This window comes from Fusarium oxysporum, chromosome VI (genome assembly GCF_013085055.1).
Source record: "Fusarium oxysporum Fo47 chromosome VI, complete sequence".
NCBI lineage: Eukaryota > Fungi > Ascomycota > Sordariomycetes > Hypocreales > Nectriaceae > Fusarium > Fusarium oxysporum.
The window spans coordinates 4,082,631-4,105,462 of record NC_072845.1 but is presented as its reverse complement, the minus strand read 5'-3'; the positions used below and the strand labels follow the sequence as shown (position 1 = coordinate 4,105,462).

The 22,832-nt window shown below is 48.6% G+C and overlaps 8 protein-coding genes across 8 annotated transcripts; 6 read left to right on the top strand and 2 right to left on the bottom strand.

Moving 5' to 3' along the window:
- Positions 1-88: 88 nt before the first annotated feature.
- Positions 89-1,899, top strand: FOBCDRAFT_164236 (general substrate transporter; the record flags this gene model as incomplete). The annotated part of the gene is made up of 3 exons (XM_031185481.3): positions 89-221; positions 278-603; positions 660-1,899. The coding sequence occupies 3 exons, from the start codon at positions 89-91 to the stop codon at positions 1,839-1,841; spliced, it is 1,641 nt and encodes a 546-aa protein (XP_031036616.2). The 3' UTR covers positions 1,842-1,899.
- A 385-nt stretch (positions 1,900-2,284) lies between these two features.
- FOBCDRAFT_185825 (fungal-specific transcription factor domain-containing protein) lies at positions 2,285-4,484 on the top strand (the record flags this gene model as incomplete). The annotated part of the gene is made up of 5 exons (XM_031185482.3): positions 2,285-2,336; positions 2,392-2,565; positions 2,622-2,774; positions 2,823-3,124; positions 3,175-4,484. Exons 2-5 carry the CDS (start codon positions 2,393-2,395, stop codon positions 4,482-4,484), a joined length of 1,938 nt encoding a protein of 645 aa, XP_031036617.2. The 5' UTR covers positions 2,285-2,336; position 2,392.
- Positions 4,485-4,569: 85 nt separating this feature from the next.
- Positions 4,570-5,541, bottom strand: FOBCDRAFT_137139 (D-isomer specific 2-hydroxyacid dehydrogenase; the record flags this gene model as incomplete). The annotated part of the gene is made up of 1 exon (XM_031185483.2): positions 4,570-5,541. One exon carries the CDS (start codon positions 5,539-5,541, stop codon positions 4,570-4,572), a length of 972 nt encoding a protein of 323 aa, XP_031036618.2.
- A 572-nt stretch (positions 5,542-6,113) lies between these two features.
- FOBCDRAFT_137899 (Pyruvate/Phosphoenolpyruvate kinase-like domain-containing protein) lies at positions 6,114-7,052 on the top strand (the record flags this gene model as incomplete). The annotated part of the gene is made up of 1 exon (XM_059607989.1): positions 6,114-7,052. The coding sequence occupies one exon, from the start codon at positions 6,114-6,116 to the stop codon at positions 7,050-7,052; it is 939 nt and encodes a 312-aa protein (XP_059467422.1).
- Positions 7,053-7,336: 284 nt separating this feature from the next.
- FOBCDRAFT_241388 (uncharacterized protein) lies at positions 7,337-9,553 on the top strand (the record flags this gene model as incomplete). The annotated part of the gene is made up of 7 exons (XM_059610350.1): positions 7,337-7,445; positions 7,563-7,647; positions 7,714-8,594; positions 8,675-8,727; positions 8,777-9,283; positions 9,314-9,403; positions 9,458-9,553. The coding sequence occupies 7 exons, from the start codon at positions 7,337-7,339 to the stop codon at positions 9,551-9,553; spliced, it is 1,821 nt and encodes a 606-aa protein (XP_059467421.1).
- Positions 9,554-9,953: 400 nt separating this feature from the next.
- FOBCDRAFT_164229 (major facilitator superfamily domain-containing protein) lies at positions 9,954-11,687 on the top strand (the record flags this gene model as incomplete). The annotated part of the gene is made up of 5 exons (XM_031185486.3): positions 9,954-10,165; positions 10,214-10,683; positions 10,735-11,000; positions 11,056-11,304; positions 11,364-11,687. 5 exons carry the CDS (start codon positions 9,954-9,956, stop codon positions 11,652-11,654), a joined length of 1,488 nt encoding a protein of 495 aa, XP_031036621.2. The 3' UTR covers positions 11,655-11,687.
- A 1,165-nt stretch (positions 11,688-12,852) lies between these two features.
- FOBCDRAFT_137751 (beta-galactosidase) lies at positions 12,853-15,543 on the top strand (the record flags this gene model as incomplete). Its single annotated transcript, XM_031185487.3, has 1 exon — positions 12,853-15,543. The coding sequence occupies one exon, from the start codon at positions 12,853-12,855 to the stop codon at positions 15,541-15,543; it is 2,691 nt and encodes an 896-aa protein (XP_031036622.2).
- Positions 15,544-15,755: 212 nt separating this feature from the next.
- FOBCDRAFT_276201 (ankyrin repeat-containing domain protein) lies at positions 15,756-22,826 on the bottom strand (the record flags this gene model as incomplete). The annotated part of the gene is made up of 10 exons (XM_059611515.1): positions 15,756-16,019; positions 16,072-20,399; positions 20,456-20,567; positions 20,626-20,859; positions 20,909-20,974; positions 21,027-21,080; positions 21,144-21,408; positions 21,455-21,813; positions 22,125-22,682; positions 22,797-22,826. The coding sequence occupies 10 exons, from the start codon at positions 22,824-22,826 to the stop codon at positions 15,756-15,758; spliced, it is 6,270 nt and encodes a 2,089-aa protein (XP_059465239.1).
- Positions 22,827-22,832: the final 6 nt, after the last annotated feature.

Here is a 22,832-nt window from a genome sequence, read left to right as displayed (position 1 = left end):
TACACGATCTTCTTTCCTCAGTTTCAAGCTCTTGTCTGCATCCCTTTCATTCTCCTGCCTTCACCCGTGGCAATAATCACAATTCACAATGGCAAGACCGAATATGATCAAGGCCACGAGGCGGGCCATCAAAGATAGTCCCAAGGAGATCTTCAACTGGTATCTTCTCTTTTGTACCTGCATTTGGAGTTTCTCTGGTGTCGCCAAGGGTTTCGATGAAGGTTAGTCTGACATCCATCCGCTGCCAACCCCAACTAATCACTTGGCATTTGAATAGGAAACATCGCCTCCCTCGTCATCATGGAGGTTTTCAAAGAGCGTTTCGGAATCGATAAACAGACCGATCATCAATATGCAAACACCAAAGGCTGGATCGTGGCTATCGCTACGGCTGGTGCAGTCTTTGGATGTTTGGGTTGTGTTTGGCTCACCCAGCGTCTGGGACGAACGCGTACCTTTCAGTTCTTCACTGTTGTCTACATGGCTGGTATCTTTGGTCAGACATTTAGCAATGGAAACCTTGGAGCCCTTTATGCCACTCGTGTCATTTCTGGTATTGGTATTGGCGCGACAACTGTCTTGCCTTCGGTCTACATCGCAGAGGTATGACTTCCTTTCTTACTCTGTAGCATCTCCAATTGACGAGTAACTCTGTTCAGATTTCGCCCCAGCCTATCCGCGGTCTCTTAACCCTCCAATACACCTGCTGTCAACAGCTCGGCGTCGTCTTCGGCTTCTTCTTCAACTACGGTGTCACTAAGTACCACGCCGGAACAAACCTCCAATGGCAGCTCCCTACCGCACTTCAGCTTATTCCCGCCCTCATCTGGGGCGTCGGCACATTCTTCACTCCGGAGACTCCCCGCTTCTTGCTCAGCCAGAACAAGAGAACAGAGGCGCTTGCTACTTTGTCTCGCTTCCGAGGGCTTCCAGAAGACCATCCTTATGTTCAATCTGAGTTTCAAGGTATTGAGAGCCAGCTGAACCATGAGATTGAAATTGTTTCTGGTGCCAATACTTGGGACTTGATCAAGGAGACCTTCACAGATCTCTCCAACCGACGACGCTTTGTTCTCATGTTTGCTTGCCACGTCTTTGGACAGTGGTCCGGTGCCAATGCCATCACTCAGTACAGCCCTACTATTTTTGGCTATCTTGGTATTGAGGGCACTGAAGCTCGCTTCCTGGCAACTGGGTGCTACGCCATCTTGAAGTTTGTTTCTGTTCTCATCTTCTCCGTGTTTGTCATCGACTTCATCGGCCGACGTCGATCTCTCATGACTGGTATCACCATGCAGATCTTCACTCTGGCTTTTGTCGGTGCTTACCTCAAAGTCACCAATGGCTGGACTCCCGAGAAGATTGAGGCTAGCTCGTCCGCCATGGCAGCTAGTCGCGCAGCCATTGCGGCCATCTACATCCACGCCATCGCTTGGTCCATCGGCTGGTTCTCCATCCCTTACCTTGTCTCGGCCGAAGTCTTCCCTCTGAGAATTCGTTCTATCAACGTGTCCATCCTCATGGCTGTTCATTGGGCCATGTACTTTGGCTGCTCACGAGCTATGCCTTCTCTCTTGGCAGCGACCCAACGTTATGGCGCTTTCATGTTCTTCCTTAGCATTTGCACTATCTCTCTTGTTTATGTTTACTTTGCTATGCCTGAGACCTCTGGTCGATCGTTGGAGAGCATGGACAAGTTGTTTGAGAGACCCTGGTACACGGTGCATAAGATTGCCTACCCTACTGCTGATGATCTGAAGCCTGCAGCACGGGAGATTATTGAGCCTGAGATGAAGGATCAGGAGTCTGTGGTCTCGAAGCATGTCGAGAACAGATACTAAATGTTGAAAGGGAAGAGTTTGCAAGATTAGATGATTATAGTTAGGTTTTATGTTGATGGTGTTGCAATTAAGGCCTCTTGGCTTCAGCAAAAATACATGTCTTACAAAATGTCAAACTTAGCCTATTCCTATTCTGGCGAACAATTTACGGGGCAAAGCACGTGATAGCTCCCCTTATGTCCGTAGGCTTCTCATTATTGGAGCATTTATACCAAGCCGCCCCCCAGACTTGTCCTCCAACAACCCCAGGTCTCGCTCCAACCAATCACGTAGGGAAGAGGATGGCGCGCCTCCCAAGACTTCCAGCCTGTCAATCTTGCGCACAGAAAAAGACAAAGGTCGGGCTTAGTAACAGTACTATTCTTCATACAAATTACTGACTGGAAAATCCCAGTGTGACAATAATAGGCCAAAGTGCTCTCTTTGCACACGCAATGGCCTGGAATGTCTCGTCTCGTGCACTGACTCCGACACTGGTGGCCAGTTGTCGAGAGCGTGGGTATCTCACCATGCCTCGTCTTGCCTATTCTGACAGATAATTACAACACAGCATGATCGACGAGCTTGAGCGAAAAGAGCAAGAATTGTACAACAGGCTTCAAGAACTTGAGTCGGTCACAGTCGCCGACCCAAGCACCGTGGATACCTCAAGTCCAGATGGCAGGCATACTGTGAGATCCATAGCAGCGTCATCACCCGCTACACGCGAAGGAGCCAGCTTGAGGTATGCGTCCATGGTGATAATAAGCTTGGATTGATTCAGTTAACATATGTCGATAGCTTCATCGCACACCTATTCTCAGACGCAAATTGGAGAAAGTCGCATGCCACGTTGCTGAGAACACTGGCAGATGCGCCCGGTACCGATGAAGTCTCGATAGCCCCATGCTCTTTGCCATCCGCAGTAGAGACACAGATGTTGTTCGACAAATAGTCAGTTAGACGTACCTAATCTCTAGTCATCAACTAATGGTACTGCAGCTTGAGTTGGGCGCACATACAAAACCCATTTCTCCTCCGTAGAAGTGTCTGGGCACTGCATCAACGCCTCTTCAATGGTCAGGGCACTTCCACGAAAGCAACCAGCCATGACCTGTTCAGAGCTTTCATGATTTGTGCCATTGGGGCAGTTCTGCCTTACCGCAACAAGCTACACCATCGCCATCCAGAAGCATACTATAATGCAGCTCTACAACACCTGGGTGCCGAATTTCTGACTCGGGGCCTAGATTCTGTTCAAGACTTATTGCTGATATGTAGATTTGGCATCTACCATCCCATTGGTACGTAAAGCCTGACCTCGAACATCAGTACCATGCTGATTGAATGACAGGCACTTCCATTTGGGACGTTGTTCGACTTTGCGGACGCCTCTGTATTGAACTTGGGCTCCATAATGGTACCGATATCCGAGGCGATCTACTACAAACACAGCTCAGAAGGAGAATATTCTGGCAATTCTATTTGATCGATCGGTACAGCTCAACAACTCTGGATCGTCCATTTTTGATCGACGACGCGGATATCGAGACAAAGTTTCCAGTTGAAGTCAGCGACGAGGAACTTGAAGCCGCCAGTCAGGATGTTCAAAGCCTCGATTCCTTGAACTTTACTCGCGAGCCTAATGTGCAGAATGAAATGACCGTCTTCTTTATCTCTGTGCGGCTGAGACAGATATCGTCACATATACAGACCGAGTTCTCCAAGCTGAGGCGGAAGATCTCCAATACCAGGTCGAAGCACTTACTCGCGGGTCACGTCCATGTTGTCATGACGAAACTGTTAAGGGAATTGAAAGACTGGAGAAGCAGAAATCCCATCATACAAGAGCCGAGTTGCCTCTACGAAACACAAGAGTGGTATGACTTGCTAATTGCCCGCGAGAGATTATCTGTCCTCCGTCGCGCAATTGATCTAGTCCCAAAGGTCAATGGATCTCCACCAAAAGAGATCTTGACAGTCTTTCTCCGATCTGCGCTGGAGACTATTGAGAGATATCACATCATATGTCAGAAACGAGAGATGATGACACATACACGAAGCTACTTCCATATGCTCTTCACGGCTGGGTTGTCGGTCATGTACTGCATATCTGTATCCAAGAAGATTACTCAGGAAGACATGCGCGCATCTTATCAAGGTCTGCTCCGTTGCCAAGAGCTATTGAATAGTGTCGCACGACAACTCCCGGATGCTAAAAGCTATGTCTCCGTCTTTGAAGCTCTGCACCGAGATGTATCACAAAGGCTATGGCCCAACGTGCGAGATATGTCTGTAGGTCTCCCGGTTGATCCAGCTTTGGGTTTCCCGAACGATATCAGCAACTTTAATGGACGAAGTTTCTCTCCGGACCTCGGCACAAGTTCTTTACCCAATACCTTGGGAAACATGCCGGACTTTTCCACAAATCGCCAGTTCTTTGACCAGAGTTTGCAGACGAGGACGGGTCTGCTGGACCCTGTGAGCCAGTTTGCTGTTCCAGGGCAAGATGGGAATGAAATGTCTGAGGAATATCAAGATGGATCGTCGGTCAATTGGGCGCTGCTCAACTACGATTCGTTATGGAATATGGAGTCTGCGCTCGGTCAATATGTTTATGGAGATCCTACGAATCCCAGTGTATGGGACGGTTTTGAGTTTTAAAGGAGGGCATGATATAAGACAACTTGGTACCATTAATCGTGCATTCTTTGTGAACAATCTACAACTAAAGACAAATTCTGCTATCCTATGGATTGTTGAGAGCAAACTCCAACAAATACCTCGCTGCCGCCATTCCTGTCTGCATCTGAGTCTCCGCCGTCGCAGCTCCAACATGAGGCGTACTAACAGCTCCAACCTCCCAAAGTGAGTGATACCTCTCATAACTAGGGGGTTCCTCCTCGTGACAGTCAAGACCAGCACCCCAGATGAGTCCTTCAGACAATGCGCGCTTGAGATCATCCTCGTTGACGATACCTCCGCGTGCGGTGTTGATGACGATGGCTGTTCGCTTCATCCTCTTCATCTCAGAATAGCTAATGAGGTCTCTTGTTTGTGGGGTAAGAGGCATGTGAACGGTGATGACGTCTGAAGACTCCAAAACCTCTTCAACAGAGCTGGCTCGCTGATGAGGAATGTCGGCCCATGCATCGGCGGGGAGGAAGGGATCATAAGCAATAACATCTGCCTCAAAAGCGCCTCTGAAGATACTTGCGACGCATTTGCCAATATTGCCCATGCCAAGGATGCCAATTGTCTTGCGATGTAGAATCAAACCAGAGCATTTCTCCTTGGGTACAAGAATACCCGCAGACTGCTTGGCAACAATAGAGCCAACCTGACGAGCAGATGCAGTAGCGAGAGTCAGTACAAGCTCAGCGACTGCTCTTGCATTAACACCAGGAGTGTTGAAGATCTTGATCCCACGTGCAGCGCAGGCATTAGCATCAATCTTATCAATACCAACACCCTGCTTGCCGATGGCGATCAAGTTAGGGCAGGCTTTGATGTCCTCTGCAGTTAAGCGAGAGGATCTCATGAGGAGGTAGCGTGCTTCTTGCCTCCATTGGCTGTGCTTGGGGTTATCGGGAGTAATAGCGTTGAAGTTCTCTTGGCAGTATGCCATGACTTGAGGGTGGAATGCGTCCATGACATAGACTGTTGGCTTCCCAGAGGGAAGAGTCTCTGGTGGAGTGTCTGTTACAGCGCTTGGTGCCATGGTGAATGAGATGAGAGTATTGAGATGCAAGGTGATGTTTGTGGGGTAGAGTTTGGTGTTTGGAGAACAAGAGTCTAAGTCTTCACGTCTTGCACTTTTATGTATCTCCCTCAAGGCGAATTCCAGCGCCTCTGACTCCCGCGGGATCCAACCGGTGAATCATTTCTCTTTTCTGTTCCGTTTTACGGCATCCGTTATCCGTAGGTATCATGCCGATGTGAGATGGACAATGTCCGATGACTTTTCGGGGTCGTATGCGGCCCCGCTCCGACCCCACGATCTTCTCGGCTCCAACAATCGGCTTCCGTCCTAGAATTGAATGGAGGCAATTGATGGGGAACGAGATCGGACGCGGAGAAGGACTTATCCAGTATCTGACTCTTGAGGAAGAAATATGACTCTTTACGATCATGAAGAGGTGTATATTAATATGCGGGAGAAACCACCTTGACCGCTTCCATCCTCATCAATCACCAGCATCCCCATCCCCAATCCCCAATTCCCACTATCACCTACTCCAATACACCAGATCAAGCTCCCCGTTTATTCTATCACCCCAATCAACTCGCAAAATGGCTGCACCTATTCCCCACCCCATGCGAGAGAAGCTTCTCCGTGATGAAGTCGCCTACACTATGAGCATCAAGCTCGTCAAGTCCATCGAGATAGCCGGCATGGCCAAGACAGCTGGCTACGATGGCATTCTCGTAGACATGGAGCACTCCTCCTTTGATCTTGAGACGACAAACCAACTATGTGTCGCTGCTCTCTACGCTGGCATCTCCCCTATCGTCCGAGCCCCCAGCAAGGATCCCTTCTTCGTCTCAAGAATTCTCGACGGCGGCGCTCTTGGAATCATCGTTCCTCACATCCGTTCTGTACAAGACGCTCAAGATGTCGTCAACGCAGCCAAGTTCCAGCCCATTGGTCACCGTTCCTCCACCAACGGTCTCCCCCATCATCAATTCCGCTCCATCCCCGCCAAGGTCTCCAACCCCGTCACAAACGCCGCTACCATGGTCATCCCCATGATCGAGACCCTTGAAGCTCTTGAGCTAGTCGATGAGATTGCCGCTCTTCCGGGCGTTGACTCTCTTCTCATTGGTACCAATGACTTGACTGCCGAGATGGGTATTCCCGGAGATTACGAGAACCCACGTGTTACTGAGGCTTATGAGCGTACTATTGCTGCGTGTAAGAAGCATGGAAAGTGGCTGGGTGTTGGTGGTCTTCATGCTCGTCTTGATCTTGTTGAGAAGTTCTGCAAGATGGGAGCTCGTTGGGTCATGGCTGCTACTGATGGTCCCCTCCTTCTTGGTGCTGCTACCAAGAGAGGTACCGAGATGGCGGCGTTGAATGCGTCGGTTGTCAAGTCACAACAGGCAAACGGTCACTCTGTGGAGACGAAGACTACCAATGGTGTTGTTACAAACGGTTCGACAAATGGTGCTGTCACGAATGGTAATGGCATCACAAATGGGGCCACCAATGGCGTCCCAGTTGCAGCATAAGGAACGGGGTCCTGTACACGCAAAATAGTTTATAGATAGTCATTTTCTCATTTCCCAGGGTTAAATTCGAGTGTAATTCCTCCGCTTCATGCTCCAGTAGGAGCCCGTCCAGACTAAGTTAGACCACTTTCAATCATGTTGATCCAGATCGCACGTGACTGTAGGACCAAGTCCGATAAATCTGGGGTCATCCCCAGCTTCCCCTCCGAACCCAACGCGTCCCTCGGGCTCACTCCGTGTCGTATCTTTCTTGGGCCTCTAAATCAATCCAAGAAACATGCAAGATGGCAACTGATTGGCGCGAACTTTCCCGTGTCTCACTTCCAAGCCCTGCACGGGCCAGTAGCCCCAGTTCGTCACAGTCCCAGCCTCCGCAGAAGAACAGTCTCGCTTGTGAGCGATGCTTCAAGCGGAAGCAAAAGGTGATGCTTGTTACTATCATGCATATTGTGGTTTTTACTAATGGGACCTAGTGCGATAGATTGCGTCCGGCATGTACTTCATGTGCAGATCTTGGCGTTGAGTGCATTGCTCGGTCTCAGCAGTTTGACTTCAATGGAGAGGATACCACTCTGACGCATGCGAGAGTCAATGGGTATGTGATCACAATACATTCGTGGCTTAAATAGCATTATGCAGAGTTATTTACTGATGTTTTTAGTTATGTTGAGTCTCTAAGACGTCGTGTTGCTGAACTTGAACAAAAAATCAAGATTGCCGAGCAGAAACATGTTCAGGCCAGACATACTTCTTTTGGTACAGCAGATGCTGTTTCGCCCATCAATGGCAAACGCCGACGGTCAAATTATGGATCTATTTCATCCGTGCCTGTGAGTGAACAGATCGCTGCCAATGGAGAGGAGCAGTCAAGTGTCCAAGACACCATGAGCGCCATTGGCCTCTTGTCTAACAAGGCCATGGCCGAGTCTCGAACGAACACGGGTGACAGACCACATAAACTCGCCATCATTGAGTCAATATCGGCAGCTCTTGCTGTAGATGGTCGAGACCCTTCTAAAGCATCATCGTCGCAACCAGTGTATGTGATGGATGACCAACTCATCCCACTTACACGCGAGTTGACGCTCAGCCACTTCCAGCGGTTTCTCGACTGGAGCGTCTGGCTTCCACATATTGACGAACATCGCTTATTTGAGCAGTACGAGGCCGTACTGGAGATGAGCAATCAGGGCGCCGATCCAGCTAGAACCGCACTGCCTCGCTTCAACACATACCTGGCTGTGGCAATAGGCATCAGCATGTCGCCTGATACTGGTCGCCTTTCTTCACTGGCTATAAATCTACACGCTGCAGCTGTGAAGCTATTGCCCTTCATTCTCCACTCCCAAGGGCCTCTGGACACACTGCACTGCATGCTTCTGCTTGCAGTCTTTTCAATGTTTAGTGCTTCAGGTGGATCAGCCTGGCACCTTATGGGTTTTATTATGACGAATTGCATTGCTGCGGGCCTACACAAGACAGTACCACAACAGAACACATCAGATTCAGACGGCACTTATCGGGTTGAGTGGCTATTCTGGAGTGTTTATCTTTGGGATAGGCAAGTTTCATGTCTGGACATTAACATACCGTAGAACTAACGAAATATTGTAGATCTCTAGCATCAGCTATGGGTAGACCGTTCACCACTACGGAGGTTGACATCTCAGTTTCAGTATGATGACCGATCAGACACGACGTTAACATTACTGACCATATATTAGGTACCAGATGTAACAGAGGACGAGATAGAACCTCGCATATCAGGGGCAGTGAAAAATAAGCTTAATTTGAGTAAACATCTTATCACCCACGCTCAGCTTATTTCAGATGTACTTGGAAGGCACCAATCCAGCCCGCTATTTTCCTACAGCAACCTATGCTTCTGGCGAGAGTTTCCCCCGCAAACCGGAGGCACTACTACCCCAACAAGCCCGCAATTCGACTACCTGGATCAGCTAGCATGCCGGGCCCTAATCCTAATGGTCCAACCCAGAGACCAGAATCTGACAAACTCCGAAGTCGATGCTGAGAGTGACGGCGAAGTTGAAGCCGATACGATTAGTTGCTGCAAGGCACTCATTGAGAAACTCTATAACAGGTCGGGGAGTGGCACCACGGTATCTTTCCTAGACGCATATGATATCTTGGCAGCTGCTGTCGCGTATGTCTGTCTGGTTCAGCGCGCACCACAGCCGAATCAACAAGGCTTGACGCAAACGTTCGAGGTAGTGAGCAAAGCGTCTATACTTCTAACACAGTGCTCATCCAAGTTCTCTGCATTGAGCATTTTCCAGCAATTCCTCCTGTCCCTTTCTACCAAGATGATGGGAGGACAGGGCAACCTGCAGGTAAGTTCACTTTCCCGAAAGTAGATATGCTTAAAATATGGTTAACTCTCGCAGAATGACCAGGACTTCATACCCCCCGAAATTCCAAGTCATTTACGTCGTATAGTGCAACGCTATTCCTCATCAGGAACAGTCAGTAACTCGCTTTGATAACCCTGGGTTGGCTCAGCCCCCAGACTTCTATCCGGAACAAGTCCGTCGGTCCCGAATCATGAAGTTTTATTGGCGGATCGTAGCCGACGGGCTGGGTCCGAACGCTAGCCCCCGCGAACGTCTCACTCTATCTTGTAAAGGTTATTCCACGAACGCGGGGATGCGGGGGGACCGCGGTAGTTAAGCTCGGATGGAAGAGCGAAAAAGACACGCTGGAGCAACAACAAGATCTTAGCATTCTTGGAAGAGGTTACCCAGCTTGGGGTAAGGATTGGGATGTATAAAAGTGTATGATACCCATGGCTCTTGGAATGATCAGCAGCAGCCTCTCGCCCATTCTCTCACCATCTTCGTGTTGTTCTATCTCTTTACTGATCAGTTTTATCACTCTGTCAACATGACGGGCTCTGTGCACTTAAAACCCGGATCTTTGGACATCAAACGAGATGTCGAGTACGAAGAAGTTGCTCCTGTGCGAGATGAGATCCTCGAACGTTATCCCCTCATTAGAGACAAGACTCCCGAGGAGCGTGCTGCCATTGAGAAAACTCTTGTTCGCAAACTCGACTGGAAGTTTCTTCCCATGGTCACCGCCATGCTGCTGATGAAGTAAGCTATTCCATATTCCCTAATACTCCTCGTTCTAACATGATTCAGCTACCTCGATCGAATCAACGTTTCCAACGCTCGACTCGCCGGTATGCAAGAAGACCTTCACATGACGGATACAATCTGGTCACTCGGTATCTCCATGTTCTACGTTGGCTACATCCTCTCTCAGATTCCTGCCAACGTCATTCTCGCCAAGGGTACCCCTCGAGTCCTTCTCCCTAGCTGCATGCTTGTCTGGTCTTGCGTGACCATCTGTATGCCTGCCGTTTCTGCAGGATGGGGCTTCTGTCTCTGCCGTTTCCTCATTGGCTTTACTGAAGGACCCTTTGTGCCTGCTGTCTCTCTCATGACCTCTTCTTGGTATACGAAGCACGAGTCGCCTCTGAGAATGGGTATCTGGCATGCGGGAAACACCATCTCGCAGGCACTTTCGGGTCTTTTGGCTGCTGGCATCTTGACCAACATGGAGGGCGTTGCAAACCTTCGAGCATGGAAATGGTTCTTGCTTCTTGAAGGTATGTATCCATTCATAACAATACAGTTTGTATAGCTAACAGTTCGTCCAGGTGCTGTCAGTATCTTGGTGGCTCTCGTGAGCTTCTGGTTCATTCCCAACTTCCCTGACTCGACGGGCACGTACTTCATCACCGAGGAAGAGGCAGCTATGGCTCAGTACCGTCAGACTGTGTCCGCCGGTGGTATTGCTGAAGATGATGCTGGTGGCTACTGGGACGGCTTCTGGATGTGTATGAAGGAGCCATTTGCTCACCTCTTCGCTGCCATTCACTTCTTCTTGATTATCGCCCAGTCATACAAGGACTTCTTCCCTTCTGTAAGTAATTTCATCTTCCTTCCTATAGCATTCCATCACTAACAACGATGCAAAGATTGTTGCTACCCTCGGATTCTCTGGTACCACTACCTACCTCATCCAAGCGCCTCCTCCTATCATCGCTTTCATTTTGATGATGGGCATCTCGTGGTCTTCTGGTCGGCGATTGGAACACGGTTATCACATCATCGTTCCAATCCTTCTTACTCTGATCGGCTGTGCCGTCATGATCACCACCCTCAACGTCGGCGCCCGGTACTTCTGCATGATCCTTCTCGTCGTCGGTCCCTTTGTTGGTCTGAACGTAAGTTATCCCACCTATCTCATCATCCACAACAAGATCTTTCACTGACTTATTCTTAGATCCAAATCTCTTGGGAGACAACTGTTGTCCCTCGTCCCCGCACGAAGCGTGCAGCACTAATTGCTTACGCTAACTGCGTGTCATCTGTCTCTCACTGGTTCACTCCGTACTTCTTCCTTCGCAACCAGGAGCCTTACTATCAGACTGGAGGTGGTGTCATCATTGCAGGCTGTGGCCTCGTTGTGATCTTTGTTCTCATCACAAAGTGGTACGCGGCCAAGAAGAACAAGGCCCTGACTGCAGCAGAGGATGCGGCTGGTGAGCCTGAGGGATGGAGATATGCTGGCTAGTGGGTGGCAAGTAACTCGGGGCTTGAGTCTTAGGCAATCAGAGTCTTGAGAAAGGTTAGCATAGACTTATCAAGCTCTTTAGCTACTTTATCTTCTCCTTCTGACGTATAGGTCTCGTGTTTCTCAATGCTCAAAGGGCTGGTTAACAAAATACGGGGTAGGGTGAAGAAAGATAGGGTATCCTAGCGTTGGTTTGTTGTGCCGACATAAATTACACAAACTGAGCTTCGTAGGTGTCGAAAGGTACTATTAGATACACCCGTAGCTCTTCATTTCCCTGGAATCAATCTCTCATCTCACGAACCACTGTCCTTATCATCCTGAGCTTTTAAGTGGTCGGATTTAGAGTCAGAGTTTCAGGAGTATGTGTCAGATCAGCCAGAAGTGGCTATGGCTGAATCCTCTTTTCGCCCTCCTCATACTCTTCTTCGCCTTTTGTGTGAAGACTTCATGTACTAGATGAAGGATATCAGAGTGCTGATAGCACTCGTCACAGTGACAGTACCAATGGTCCGTCTTGCAGGTACGATAGAACCCATAAATCCGCTACAATATAAGATTAGCGGGTGCATGAGAGAAGGACACCAAGAACTAACCCAAAAGCAATGATCACAGCAGCCATTCCCCGGTTGAGCTCCTATCTTAGCTGCGGCTTTTACCTTTTTCTGCATTATGTCGGCGGTGTACTCGTTATTGTCCTTGTCCCTTATAGCGCTACTATCCAGTAAAGATATAACGTCCCAATCATCTCCGTGATAGTGAGCCATGCCGAAGGGATTCCATGCCTCTTCTCCCTACTTCATAATCAAATCTCTCTTAGCCCCATGCTCAACTTCCTTACTATTCGATTTAGGTTTACCCCGCATTGCATAGCATTATAAGCAGAGGCCCAGTGAAATAGAGGTGATACTAAGTGGTGGAATAATTCTGCTCCACTGATCTGCAATACTAGGATAGTTCCTGGTTCTATCAGCTGCAAGACTATTGGTTTGAAGATTTTATGTGATGTAATTTATTTATTATATAGGCTAAAACCCCTCTTTAAATAGTCCTTCTCTGGCTAAATTAAAGGCAGCGTATACTTCGTATAGGAAAATGCCTTGGGTATTTAGTAATACATAAGTCTCCTAATCCACCAATCTCAGTTCCAACTGGTAGCCATACTTTTAACTTATCGGACATACTTATGCCCAACATAATGCTGGGCTGCAATATAAAATCAGCCACTATTTGGACCCTGCTTCTTGCCCTGCGAATTTCTCCCGCCCTTTGCATTTCTGAGCCTAACGTACGAGAACGAATCCGGCTCAGAGACGGATGGCGATTCTGGCGGTCGGAATCAACTCCTGATAATTTGGTATACGACTACCGCCCTGACGCGAATGGAACAGATCTTTATGTACTCAAAGATTGGATCTTGCCATCTGGTAACAATTTCATTAAAAGTCCCGACTACCAACATGAAAGACCAAAGGAGGAGCCGGAGGTGGATATTCCATACATACATGCCAAGTTCGATGATAGCGACTGGGAGCGTGTTCAAGTACCGCATGATTGGGCTATAAGTGGTCCGTTCTACACCGAGGCAAACCCAGTAATTCCTGGAGATATGGGACGTCTGCCCATCCAAGGGATAGGATGGTACCGAAAATCAGTTCAGATGACCTCCAGGGACCTTAAAAAACATGTGTACATAGACATCGACGGCGCTATGTCATATCCGATGGTTTGGCTCAATGGAAAACTACTAGGAGGCTGGCCCTACGGTTATAACTCGATCCGTCTCGACCTTACGGGTTATTTGAAAGAAGGAGATAATCAGCTGGCGATTCGTGTAGAGAATCCTACTGCTCGTTCATCTCGCTGGTACCCTGGAGCCGGGATCTACCGCAACGTGTGGATTACCAAGGTCGAACAGATACACGTCGCTCACTGGGGAACTCGAATCACTACTAGGAATGTGTCTTCTCGTTCTGCTGAGATCGAGATCGAGGTCAACACTGCTAGCCATAGCCAAAGAAAAAGAAATGTCTCGGTACAAACAGAAATCTACGAGAACAACCGCAACTCAGGAGCTCGCGGTCAGAGAGTTGCATCTTTCCCCCACAAAATCGTTCAAACAGCATCAGACACTACTCAAAAAACTATCGCGAGCGTCAAACTACTTAATCCCAAGCTCTGGGGACCACCACCTACACAGTCGCCGCACCTCTACACCGCTGTCACACGCCTCTTTGATGGCCGTGAGTTATTGGACGAGTATGAGACAGAATTTGGAATCCGTACGCTTCTCTTCACACCCGACGATGGATTACATGTCAATGGTCAAAAGGTATATATACATGGGGTCAATCAGCACCATGATCTTGGTGCTCTCGGGGCAGCATTCAACTACCGCGCCGCAGAGAGACAGCTGGAAACGCTTCGTGAACTCGGCGTCAATGCAATCCGTATGGCGCACAACCCTCCAGCACCCGAACTTCTTGGGCTCACAGATAAAATGGGGTTTCTCGTCGTCGATGAGATTTTTGATGTTTGGGAGATTGAAAAGGTCCCCTCTGACTTCCACCTCATCTTCAAGGACTGGCATGAGCCTGATCTTCGCTCTTTCATACGCCGAGATAGAAAGCATCCTTCTGTGGTTATGTGGAGTGTTGGTAATGAGGTCATGGAACAAAATCTGCATGATATTCCAGCTTCAACGCGAATTGCCAAGAACCTTAAGGATATCGTTTACGAAGAGGACAACTCACGGCCTGTCACCGGATCGTTGAACGTCGGCTTTCCTAACGAGACATTACCTCAGATCTATGATATTATCAACCTGAATTATCAGGGGGAAGGTATCCGTTGGGGGCCTGCATACGAACATCTTAACCGTTCCCGGGCCCGGCCTGGGCAATACGACAATTTTCACGGCAATTTTAGCAATAAGCTCATCTTGGGTAGTGAAGTTGGATGGTCACTCAGCACCCGTGGTACCTTCACATTTCCAGTTACGCCTTACGACAGCTCGCCCATCAACCAGAGCATTGGTGCAGACTACGATCGATTGGAAATTTGTGGATACGAGCTGTACTCCGCTGATGCAGGGTCGTCTGCGGACAGGGTTTTCAAAACTCAAGACGAACATCCATTCGTTGCGGGCGGGTTCACTTGGGCTGGCTTCGATTATCTAGGAGAGCCGCCTTGGCCTGAAGCTCGAAGCGCGTATTCTGGGATTATTGACCTAGCGGGGTTTCCCAAAGAGAGATTCTATCTGTACCAGTCTCGATGGCGACCGGATCTGCCCATGGCGCACATCGTACCTCATTGGAACTGGCCCGACCGTATTGGGGAAAGGACGCCTGTACATGTATTCAGCTCAGGCGATGAAGCTGAACTTTTCATTAATGGCAAATCACAGGGCCGCGTGGAGAGGAAAGCTGGACAGTATCGCTTTCGATGGAATGAAACTGCTTATCAGCCCGGTGAAGTGAGAGTCGTAGTATATAAGAACGGAAAGGAGTGGGCCACGCAGACAACTCAAACTGCAGGTGAAGCTACAAGAATCAAACTGGAGAAAGATCGCGAGGCAATCGACGCCGATGGCGAGGACCTCGTGTACTTGAAGGCAACCATCACGGATTCGACGGGAAGAGCTGTACCGAGTGCTAACAATAGCGTTGTGTTTTCTGTCGAGGGGCCAGGGGAAATAGTTGCGACAGATAACGGGTATCCTGCGGATTTCACTGCGTTTCCTTCCAAGACTAGGAATGCGTTCAATGGGTTGGTATTGGCAATTGTTCGGGGAAAGTATAAGGTCAGAGGGTCATTTATTGTCAAGGCTGAAAGCAAAGGACTTAAGTCATCTTTGGTTACAGTTAATTTGAATAGTATAAAGGGGTAAGTAATCTCACAGCCAGATGTAAATTAAAGCTAAAGCCCATCTAGTTAGAAAGACACTTTCTAACTTTAATTGAGAAATCAGCAGATGGAGGCATGATCAACGAGCTACGAGATAGTCGAGTATAAGTTTTCTGGAACAAATTTTCAAGGGCACTTTTCCTACATCAACCGTTATACGATGGTTCCATTATGTCTTCGGATACACATCAAGCTCTAATAATTGGCCTTGAGTCTAAGAGTCACCTTCTCCGTCCTCGCCTTCAGACCCTTCAGAATCGACCCAGAATTTGACTGCTTATCTGAAGACTCAGAGTTGGCTGTTGTAGAAGTCTCGCCTTCAATCTTTTCAAACTCCTCTTCACCCTTTTGTTCAAAGTTGTTATGCGCCGGATGCAGTATATCAACGTGCTGGTAGCACTTGTAGCAAAGGCAGAACCATTCGCAAGTCTCGCAGCCCCAGTATAACCCGTAGATTTGCTGTGATTATTAGAAGGTAAATAAAAAGAAACCCACTGGAAGATAGACTCACTGATAGGCAATAGTCGCAGAAAGCAGAATCTTGCCGAACACCCTTCTTCGCCACCGTTTGCGCTTTACTTGTCGCATCATCTTTGTCACTGTTCTCAGCCCCGTCTTTGTTTGTTGTTTCAAGATCATTTTCGAGCAGGGATATGATTTCTGGATCACCGCTGTGATAGCGAGCAATATCCAGAGGGGCCCATGTTTCCTCTTTATAACTCACAGCCACAGCTGTCTTGACCCCTTTCTCAATGAGAAGCTTTACAACATCCAGACGTAGTGAGGGCTCCCCTACATTCTCAGCCTGGGTCAAGGGTAAAGCACCACGAAGAGCCCAGCAAAGTGGTGTCCAACCGTCAATATCTGGGATATCGATTTCCAACTTGTCATCCATGAGGAGAATAATCTTCTTCACAACCTGCAGTTTACCTGCTTGGACAGCCCAATGCAGTGGCATACGTCCCTGTTTGTCCTTCGCGTTGACATCACCACCTCTCTCCAAGATATCGTTGAAGCTAGGAAGGCCATTGCAAGCTGCAAAATGAACTGGCATACGGCCCATGTCGTCTCTAACGTCAACCTTGATGCCTTCTTGCTCAAGAATGAGGCTAAGAATAGCTTGTGGGCTCCCAAAAGCTGCTGCGTTGGCGAGGTAGCCAAAGATGCCACTCTGTGTTGTGATGTCCACGCTCTGCTTCTTATATTCAGACACAAGATATCTCACCATCTCTTCATGTTGTAGTGCATCAATCGCTTCCTCCGGGGCGCATAACGTTTGCAATGGTGTGCCTTTGTACGGATGCACTGAAGTAAGGTCTGCGCCATTCTCAACGAGAAACCTGATCGAGTCAGAGAATCCAATTTTGCAAGCTTGGTGTAGAGGTGAGCCTTCCCATGGAGACATATGGTTGATATTAGCCCCTCGTTTGACCAACAACTTGACCTTTTCCAAGTCAGAGCCGGCGAACAATCCCAGAGGGGTGTTCCCAGTAGATTCAGTCAGCTCAATGTCCGCCCCAGCGTTAATCAGCCGTCGCATACCGTCAACGGTAGTACATTGCCTGTGAAGAGCACCTCTTTTCAATCTGTCGGTCACGTTCAAATCGATCCTTGTGGGAAATTCGAGCAGCGCCGATAACACTTCACCTGAACTGAAGAGTACAGGAGGTTCATCTTCAAAAATGCCACCTGTGCGCTGCAAATCAGCTCCTGCTTCGGCCAGAAGTCGAACTATCTCATCATGCCCCTGCCATGCAGCAAACATAACGGGAGTCATTCCAGTGAGGTCAGATTTCTCGCATAGCTCCATAAAGGAGCCAATGCGGGCAGGGTGCTCTATAGGAGCGCCAAACGGAGTATCAACCGATGCCCCGTACTCGAGAAGCACCTCGACGGTTTCTGTGTATCCCTTGTACGCAGCATATGCTAGGGGCGTCCATCCATCTTTGGAACCTGTTTCTGGGTGCGCGCCATGCTTGAGCAGGAGTCGTGCAATTTGTGGTATGTAGACGGCAGAGATAAGAGGTGGCAGCCGTTCTAGGGGTTTTTTGTTCGGATCTGCCCCTACTTCTAGAAGCATCTCAGTTGCTCTGTACTGTTTGGCCGAGACGGCGCGCATCAGTGGCGAGTAACTACTGGATGGTCGATGGTTGGGATCAGCTCCATGTTCCAGGAGCATCTTGACAGCGGCATCTCTTAAGCCGTCTGTAGGGCCCAAGGAGGTGCCCTCGAAGCCTTGCCGCGGGTAAGAGACCAGGGCTACCAATAATGCTGTAACCCCATCACTGTCTTGGCCATTGACATCCAATTTGAGCTCTAGTAGCCTCTGAAGCATAGCTAAACCAGCTCCCTCAAGTTCAGCGCCCACGGCCGAGAATAGAAGAGGTTCCTTGAGCAGCTCACTCCGGGGGTTAGCACCAGCCTCGAGCAGCATGTCCAGAACATCGACTCGACCACGAATAACTGCCCAATGCAGCGGAGGACCAGACGGCCCTGGCAGGTTTGTATTAGCACCATTATCTAGAAGCAGTCCGATGCACTTCTTGAAGCCATCATCAATGGCAGCAACCAATGGAGTCCACTGATCGTCACCGGTGTACGTATTTGAAATGCCCATGTTCGGGTCTGCACCTTTCTCCAACAATAATTTTACGGTGTCGTGATTACCCCTAAGGACTGCGAGATACAAGGGAGTGGAGTTTGACTCTGAAGTACAGTCAATGTTGACTTGTGATTCTTCCAGAATAACTTTGACGGTCTCGGTATGACCTTCGAGAGCAGCCTTGTGAAGCGCGTTCCTTCCGGACAGGCTTGTAAATTCCATGCTGGCGCCATGCTTTAACAACACTCGAACAGTGTTTGTATATCCATGACAAGCGGCCTGACAGAGTGGAGATGTTTGCATGGACGTCTCGTTTCTCCAGTCAACATCTGGATCTGGGGGGCACCCAAGACTGAGGATCCTTTTTGCAAAGCCCTCGAGGCCCAGATTGGCAGCCCGATAGATCAAAACAGGCGGCCACTCAAATTCTTTGGGAATATTTCCCTTGGCCTCTATCTTGTCGAGCAAGTCGTTCATCAGCTCTTCATTACCAGAAGAGCTTGCAGCCTTAAGAACTTCCCATATCTCGATAGGTGTAAAATCGTATTCGCTAAGGAGATCTTCAACAACCTGTGTCTGTGCTTTACTTGCGGCTTCAACTAGCCCTCGTAGAGTATCATCGCTACCCAAGGGCTCCACTACGTTGAGAATTCCAAGTCCAGCAAAAATTGGAAACAATGATTGAAAGCAGGGAGAACGCCTCGTGGCTGGATTTGCTAAGCACCATTGGGCCTTGGCCAGAATCTGAACCAAGTCCTTCTTAGAAGACAGGGCTGATAGATCTGGGAGAGGGGAGATGAGAGAGTAGTGATGTACCCATGCTTGAACAGCATATGAAACAAGATTCGTGCGGTCTGGGAAAGGCGGTGTCTCGAAGGTTGTTGAGTCTGCGACTGCAAGGGTCTCTCTGACATACTCTTGAACAGTATCCCTAGATACGTAATCCAGGCACATTCTTTGTATGAGACTATGGGCTTTGTCTTTGATCTTGTTCCACGGATACTCCTTCTCTTCTCCATTCTGGGTTGAAGGATCGCCACTAACCATGATTTCGTGTAAGCACGGGTGTTTGAACCTGACCTCGTTGTGATCGACTTCGAGAATGCCTGCAAAGTCCTTCTCAACATTTTCAACAAGCCTATCCACAGCCATAAAGCTGGGAGAGACTCTATTACATTCCCTCTCATCCCAAAATGAAACGATGGTGGCAAGTTCCCAGATTGTGAGTGGTCTGACAGCGTATAGGAGCCAGGAGAGAAGACACTCGAGAGAGTTCTGGTCGGGGTATCGCTTGAGCACAGCATACAGCACAGATACCATATTCTTGTCACCGTCTTGTGCTTGCTGAGAAAGGCTCAATAATCCAAGGGCGTCACCAGTTGATATTTCGTCTGGCCATTCCTCCCGAACTCTAAGCTGTTCACATATAATGTGGCGCACTGGAGGATCTAGCTTCTCCATGAACCGCAGCTCGTCTCGAATCTGCTCTTCTCTGAAGTTTAGATCACCTCTTGAGCTTATCAGTGCTTGAATGTCGCTTTTGAAACTGTCTATAACGAGGTCTCCCAGTTCCCCAGACGAAATATGAATGGGGACACAAAAAGGGCCCGATAGCTCTTCGCTCAGAGCATCAGGCTCATTACTTGTAACCACAATCTTCCAGGGGGTCTCTTCGTTGTAATACCTGTCAGTGATGTGGTCCAAAAACCTTTTGCGTGAGCCCTTTGTGCACTTATCAAAGTGGTTGATAACAATCATCATCTGTTCGACTTCTGCTGAGATTCTGACCATCTCGAAAAACTGAATTAGGTCTATCTCAGTCCACCCTTTCTCATTTTCGATCTGACTGCAGAGTCGATTGACAGCAGGTCCGAGCTTCGGGTGATGGTTGCAAATCTGGGCCAAAAAGGTTGCAATCATGTCCCGAATACTATTAGCACGCACATCGAATCTGTTAAAAGAGAAGTATAGAACGTTTTCCCGGCGTTTCACTTTGGTCGCTTCGTCTTCGAGGGCGTAAAAGACGCTCTCGGCCACATCTCTGACGCGATGACTACCGTGAAGATAAAGTATTTGAGGACAGGGACTGTTTATCCAGGACTTGTAGTCTGTTAGATCAACCAATGGGTTGGACTCAACCCTGTTTCGAAGAGGATAGATAGGAGACGCCAGAGCAAGCAGCTTCCTCTCTTGAGCATACTGTCGTGGCCCGATAGACTCTTTCGGCTCCCGGACATCTGATGAGAACACTTAGTTACAGTTATAGAATGATGGTCGAATCTCTCGAACATACCTGGCTCTATCTTGGCAAGATACTGAGTAAGAGAGGCGTATTCCTCTCCAGTTGGAGCTGGCAGTCTTTTCTCCAAGGGGACGCCCAATGTTGCACTATACGCGTCAAAACACTGGTTTTAAGTCAGTACATGCTTATATGGGTGCTATATGTAATATCGGGACACTCACTCCGTCGCTATTTGATCCATACGAGTGCAGATTTATTATCCAGCATCGCAACGCGACATGTGAGGCTATGAAGAGACCATTCACTTGGATCATAGCTTTGGTAAGCCCTGATATTGAGGCTGCTGAAGGCCGTGTCTTTCCAAAGTCCCGAGAGTAATTCTCATAGAGAAAGCTAGCCAACCTTGTTTCCAAGTCGAAAGAGTCCTTCTGCCGGTGTGGACATCCATTGAAGATCTACAGTGTCAGGAAGAGTTGGGGGATATGGTGGATGGGGCTGACTTACCAAAACTCGTGTCATCTCTGATATGTCCTGCCATGAGTTCCTGTCAAGGGAAGCTGTGATGAGAGCCTAAGCATGGTTAGTACCAGTCTTAATGCACTTCAAGACCCTCATCACGTACATCTTTGACGATGATGCCTCCGATATCATGACCGATGAAGTATATGAGGCGCTTCTATGTATAGAAGTCAGCCACGTCAGACGAAACATCCCATTAACATAGCAAGTCATTTCATACCTGCGTTTCGCTACAGCGCTTTGATCGTAACCCGTTGAGTAATCTCAATGCGATCCGTTGAATAGCCTCTCGAGATCTATGGCCAGAGAAAAGCTCTGAAGAGTTGTAACCGAAGCGAAACACCCGACAGCTGCTTTGAGGGCTCTTAGGTTTCTCTCCGCCTTCCTCGGCAAATTTCGTGACCCAAGCTGAGCTCCCAGAACCAGGACTCGGTCCAAGTTCTTCACCTGTCGAGTTTCCATAGACTCCAGGTATAACTACAAAACTGTAAATGATTAGCAGTCAGGCCTTGACTATAGTGCATTACTTACTCTATAAGTCGAGCTTCTGTAGCCTGGTTATCCGCATTGCTTTCTTGCAGTAACTCTTGCCATACAAGCTGTAGAGCCTCACCTCTGGTCTCCGCTTCTGCTGCTGTGCTCGGATTTGAATCCGAGACTGCTTCCTCAGCATTCTCTCCACTCTCTTCCGTTTGTTCCTTTATGCCCTCGGCACCGTCAATTTGTTTAACTTCGTTCTCATCTTGATGCTGCACAGACGGACGTCGACAAGGAACCGAATTGCCCGAAGGCGACCCAGAATCAGACCCCGAGTCAGACAATTCAGATTTCTTGGTGTTTCTTAGAAAGTTCACGAAGGTTCCAAGAATGCCTCCCTGTCTTTCACTCGACTTTCCGCAGAGAAAGAAGCCTGGTTAGCAAAACCTGTCCTGTCCTGCGGCTCCGTGCCTACCGGCATGTGGAGACTCACCGTAACTATGATCGACATGGGTAGGGCTTAAAATGATTCACATAGTAGTGTAGGTATATTAGCCGCCAATAGTGCAATAGCACAATACGAAGCAATAGTGGTTAAGCTGAAAGTATATTCGAAGGATCAGGCGAATAAAATCCCTCACAGCACTCGGGCCCGTGCGTGCATATTCTACTACCCTAAACTACTATGATCTGCCGAGGCCTGTTAAGCTGAACTGCCCCCGACCTTCTTCAAAGGCTTATCAAACTCGATCTCCACAAACTCATCCAAGTCTAGAGATCCTAGATTCTCGATATCGTAAGCCTTGCGAAGCTTGTTCGTAGGCGGCAAAACTGGGTCAAACAGGATAGGATCATCGCGCGGTGCAGACCCAACCAACCCTCCCAGTACTGTTTTCCAGTCCCCATTAGCATCGATGGTGACTTTGCACTCGAATTCCTCTTCATCATTTTCCCTGCCAAGCAGAATAGCAAAGCGCATAAATCTCGGTGTGCCCGAGGCGACTAACTTGTTCTCGAAAAGGATCCACTGTGCACCCACTTGCTTGCCGTGGTCGTTGCAGAGAAAACCACCAGGAACTCTCGCAGCGTCGTTTCTTGTTTGATTGAACGTCTTCTCCCATTTTTCTGAGCTTTCTAGGTTGACAAAATGGCTGGCTCCGACTGATAGTCCATATCCGAGAGTTTTGGACTCTTTGGCAGATGTAGGCAGCAGAGATTTACTTCCGTGCGGCGCTATCTTCGCTATCTGGGGTGCTGAGCTTCCTGGAGTGCTGCTCCTGAACTGAAACTCCAGCCAGCGAGAATATCGAGCCGATCCAGGTCGCTATCACCGATGACGGAGTTTATATGAAGGATCTTGACTACCATTTCACGAGTGGCAGAAGCTTTTGCGTACGTTCTGAACATCGAGGTCTTCTGGAACCATACTATA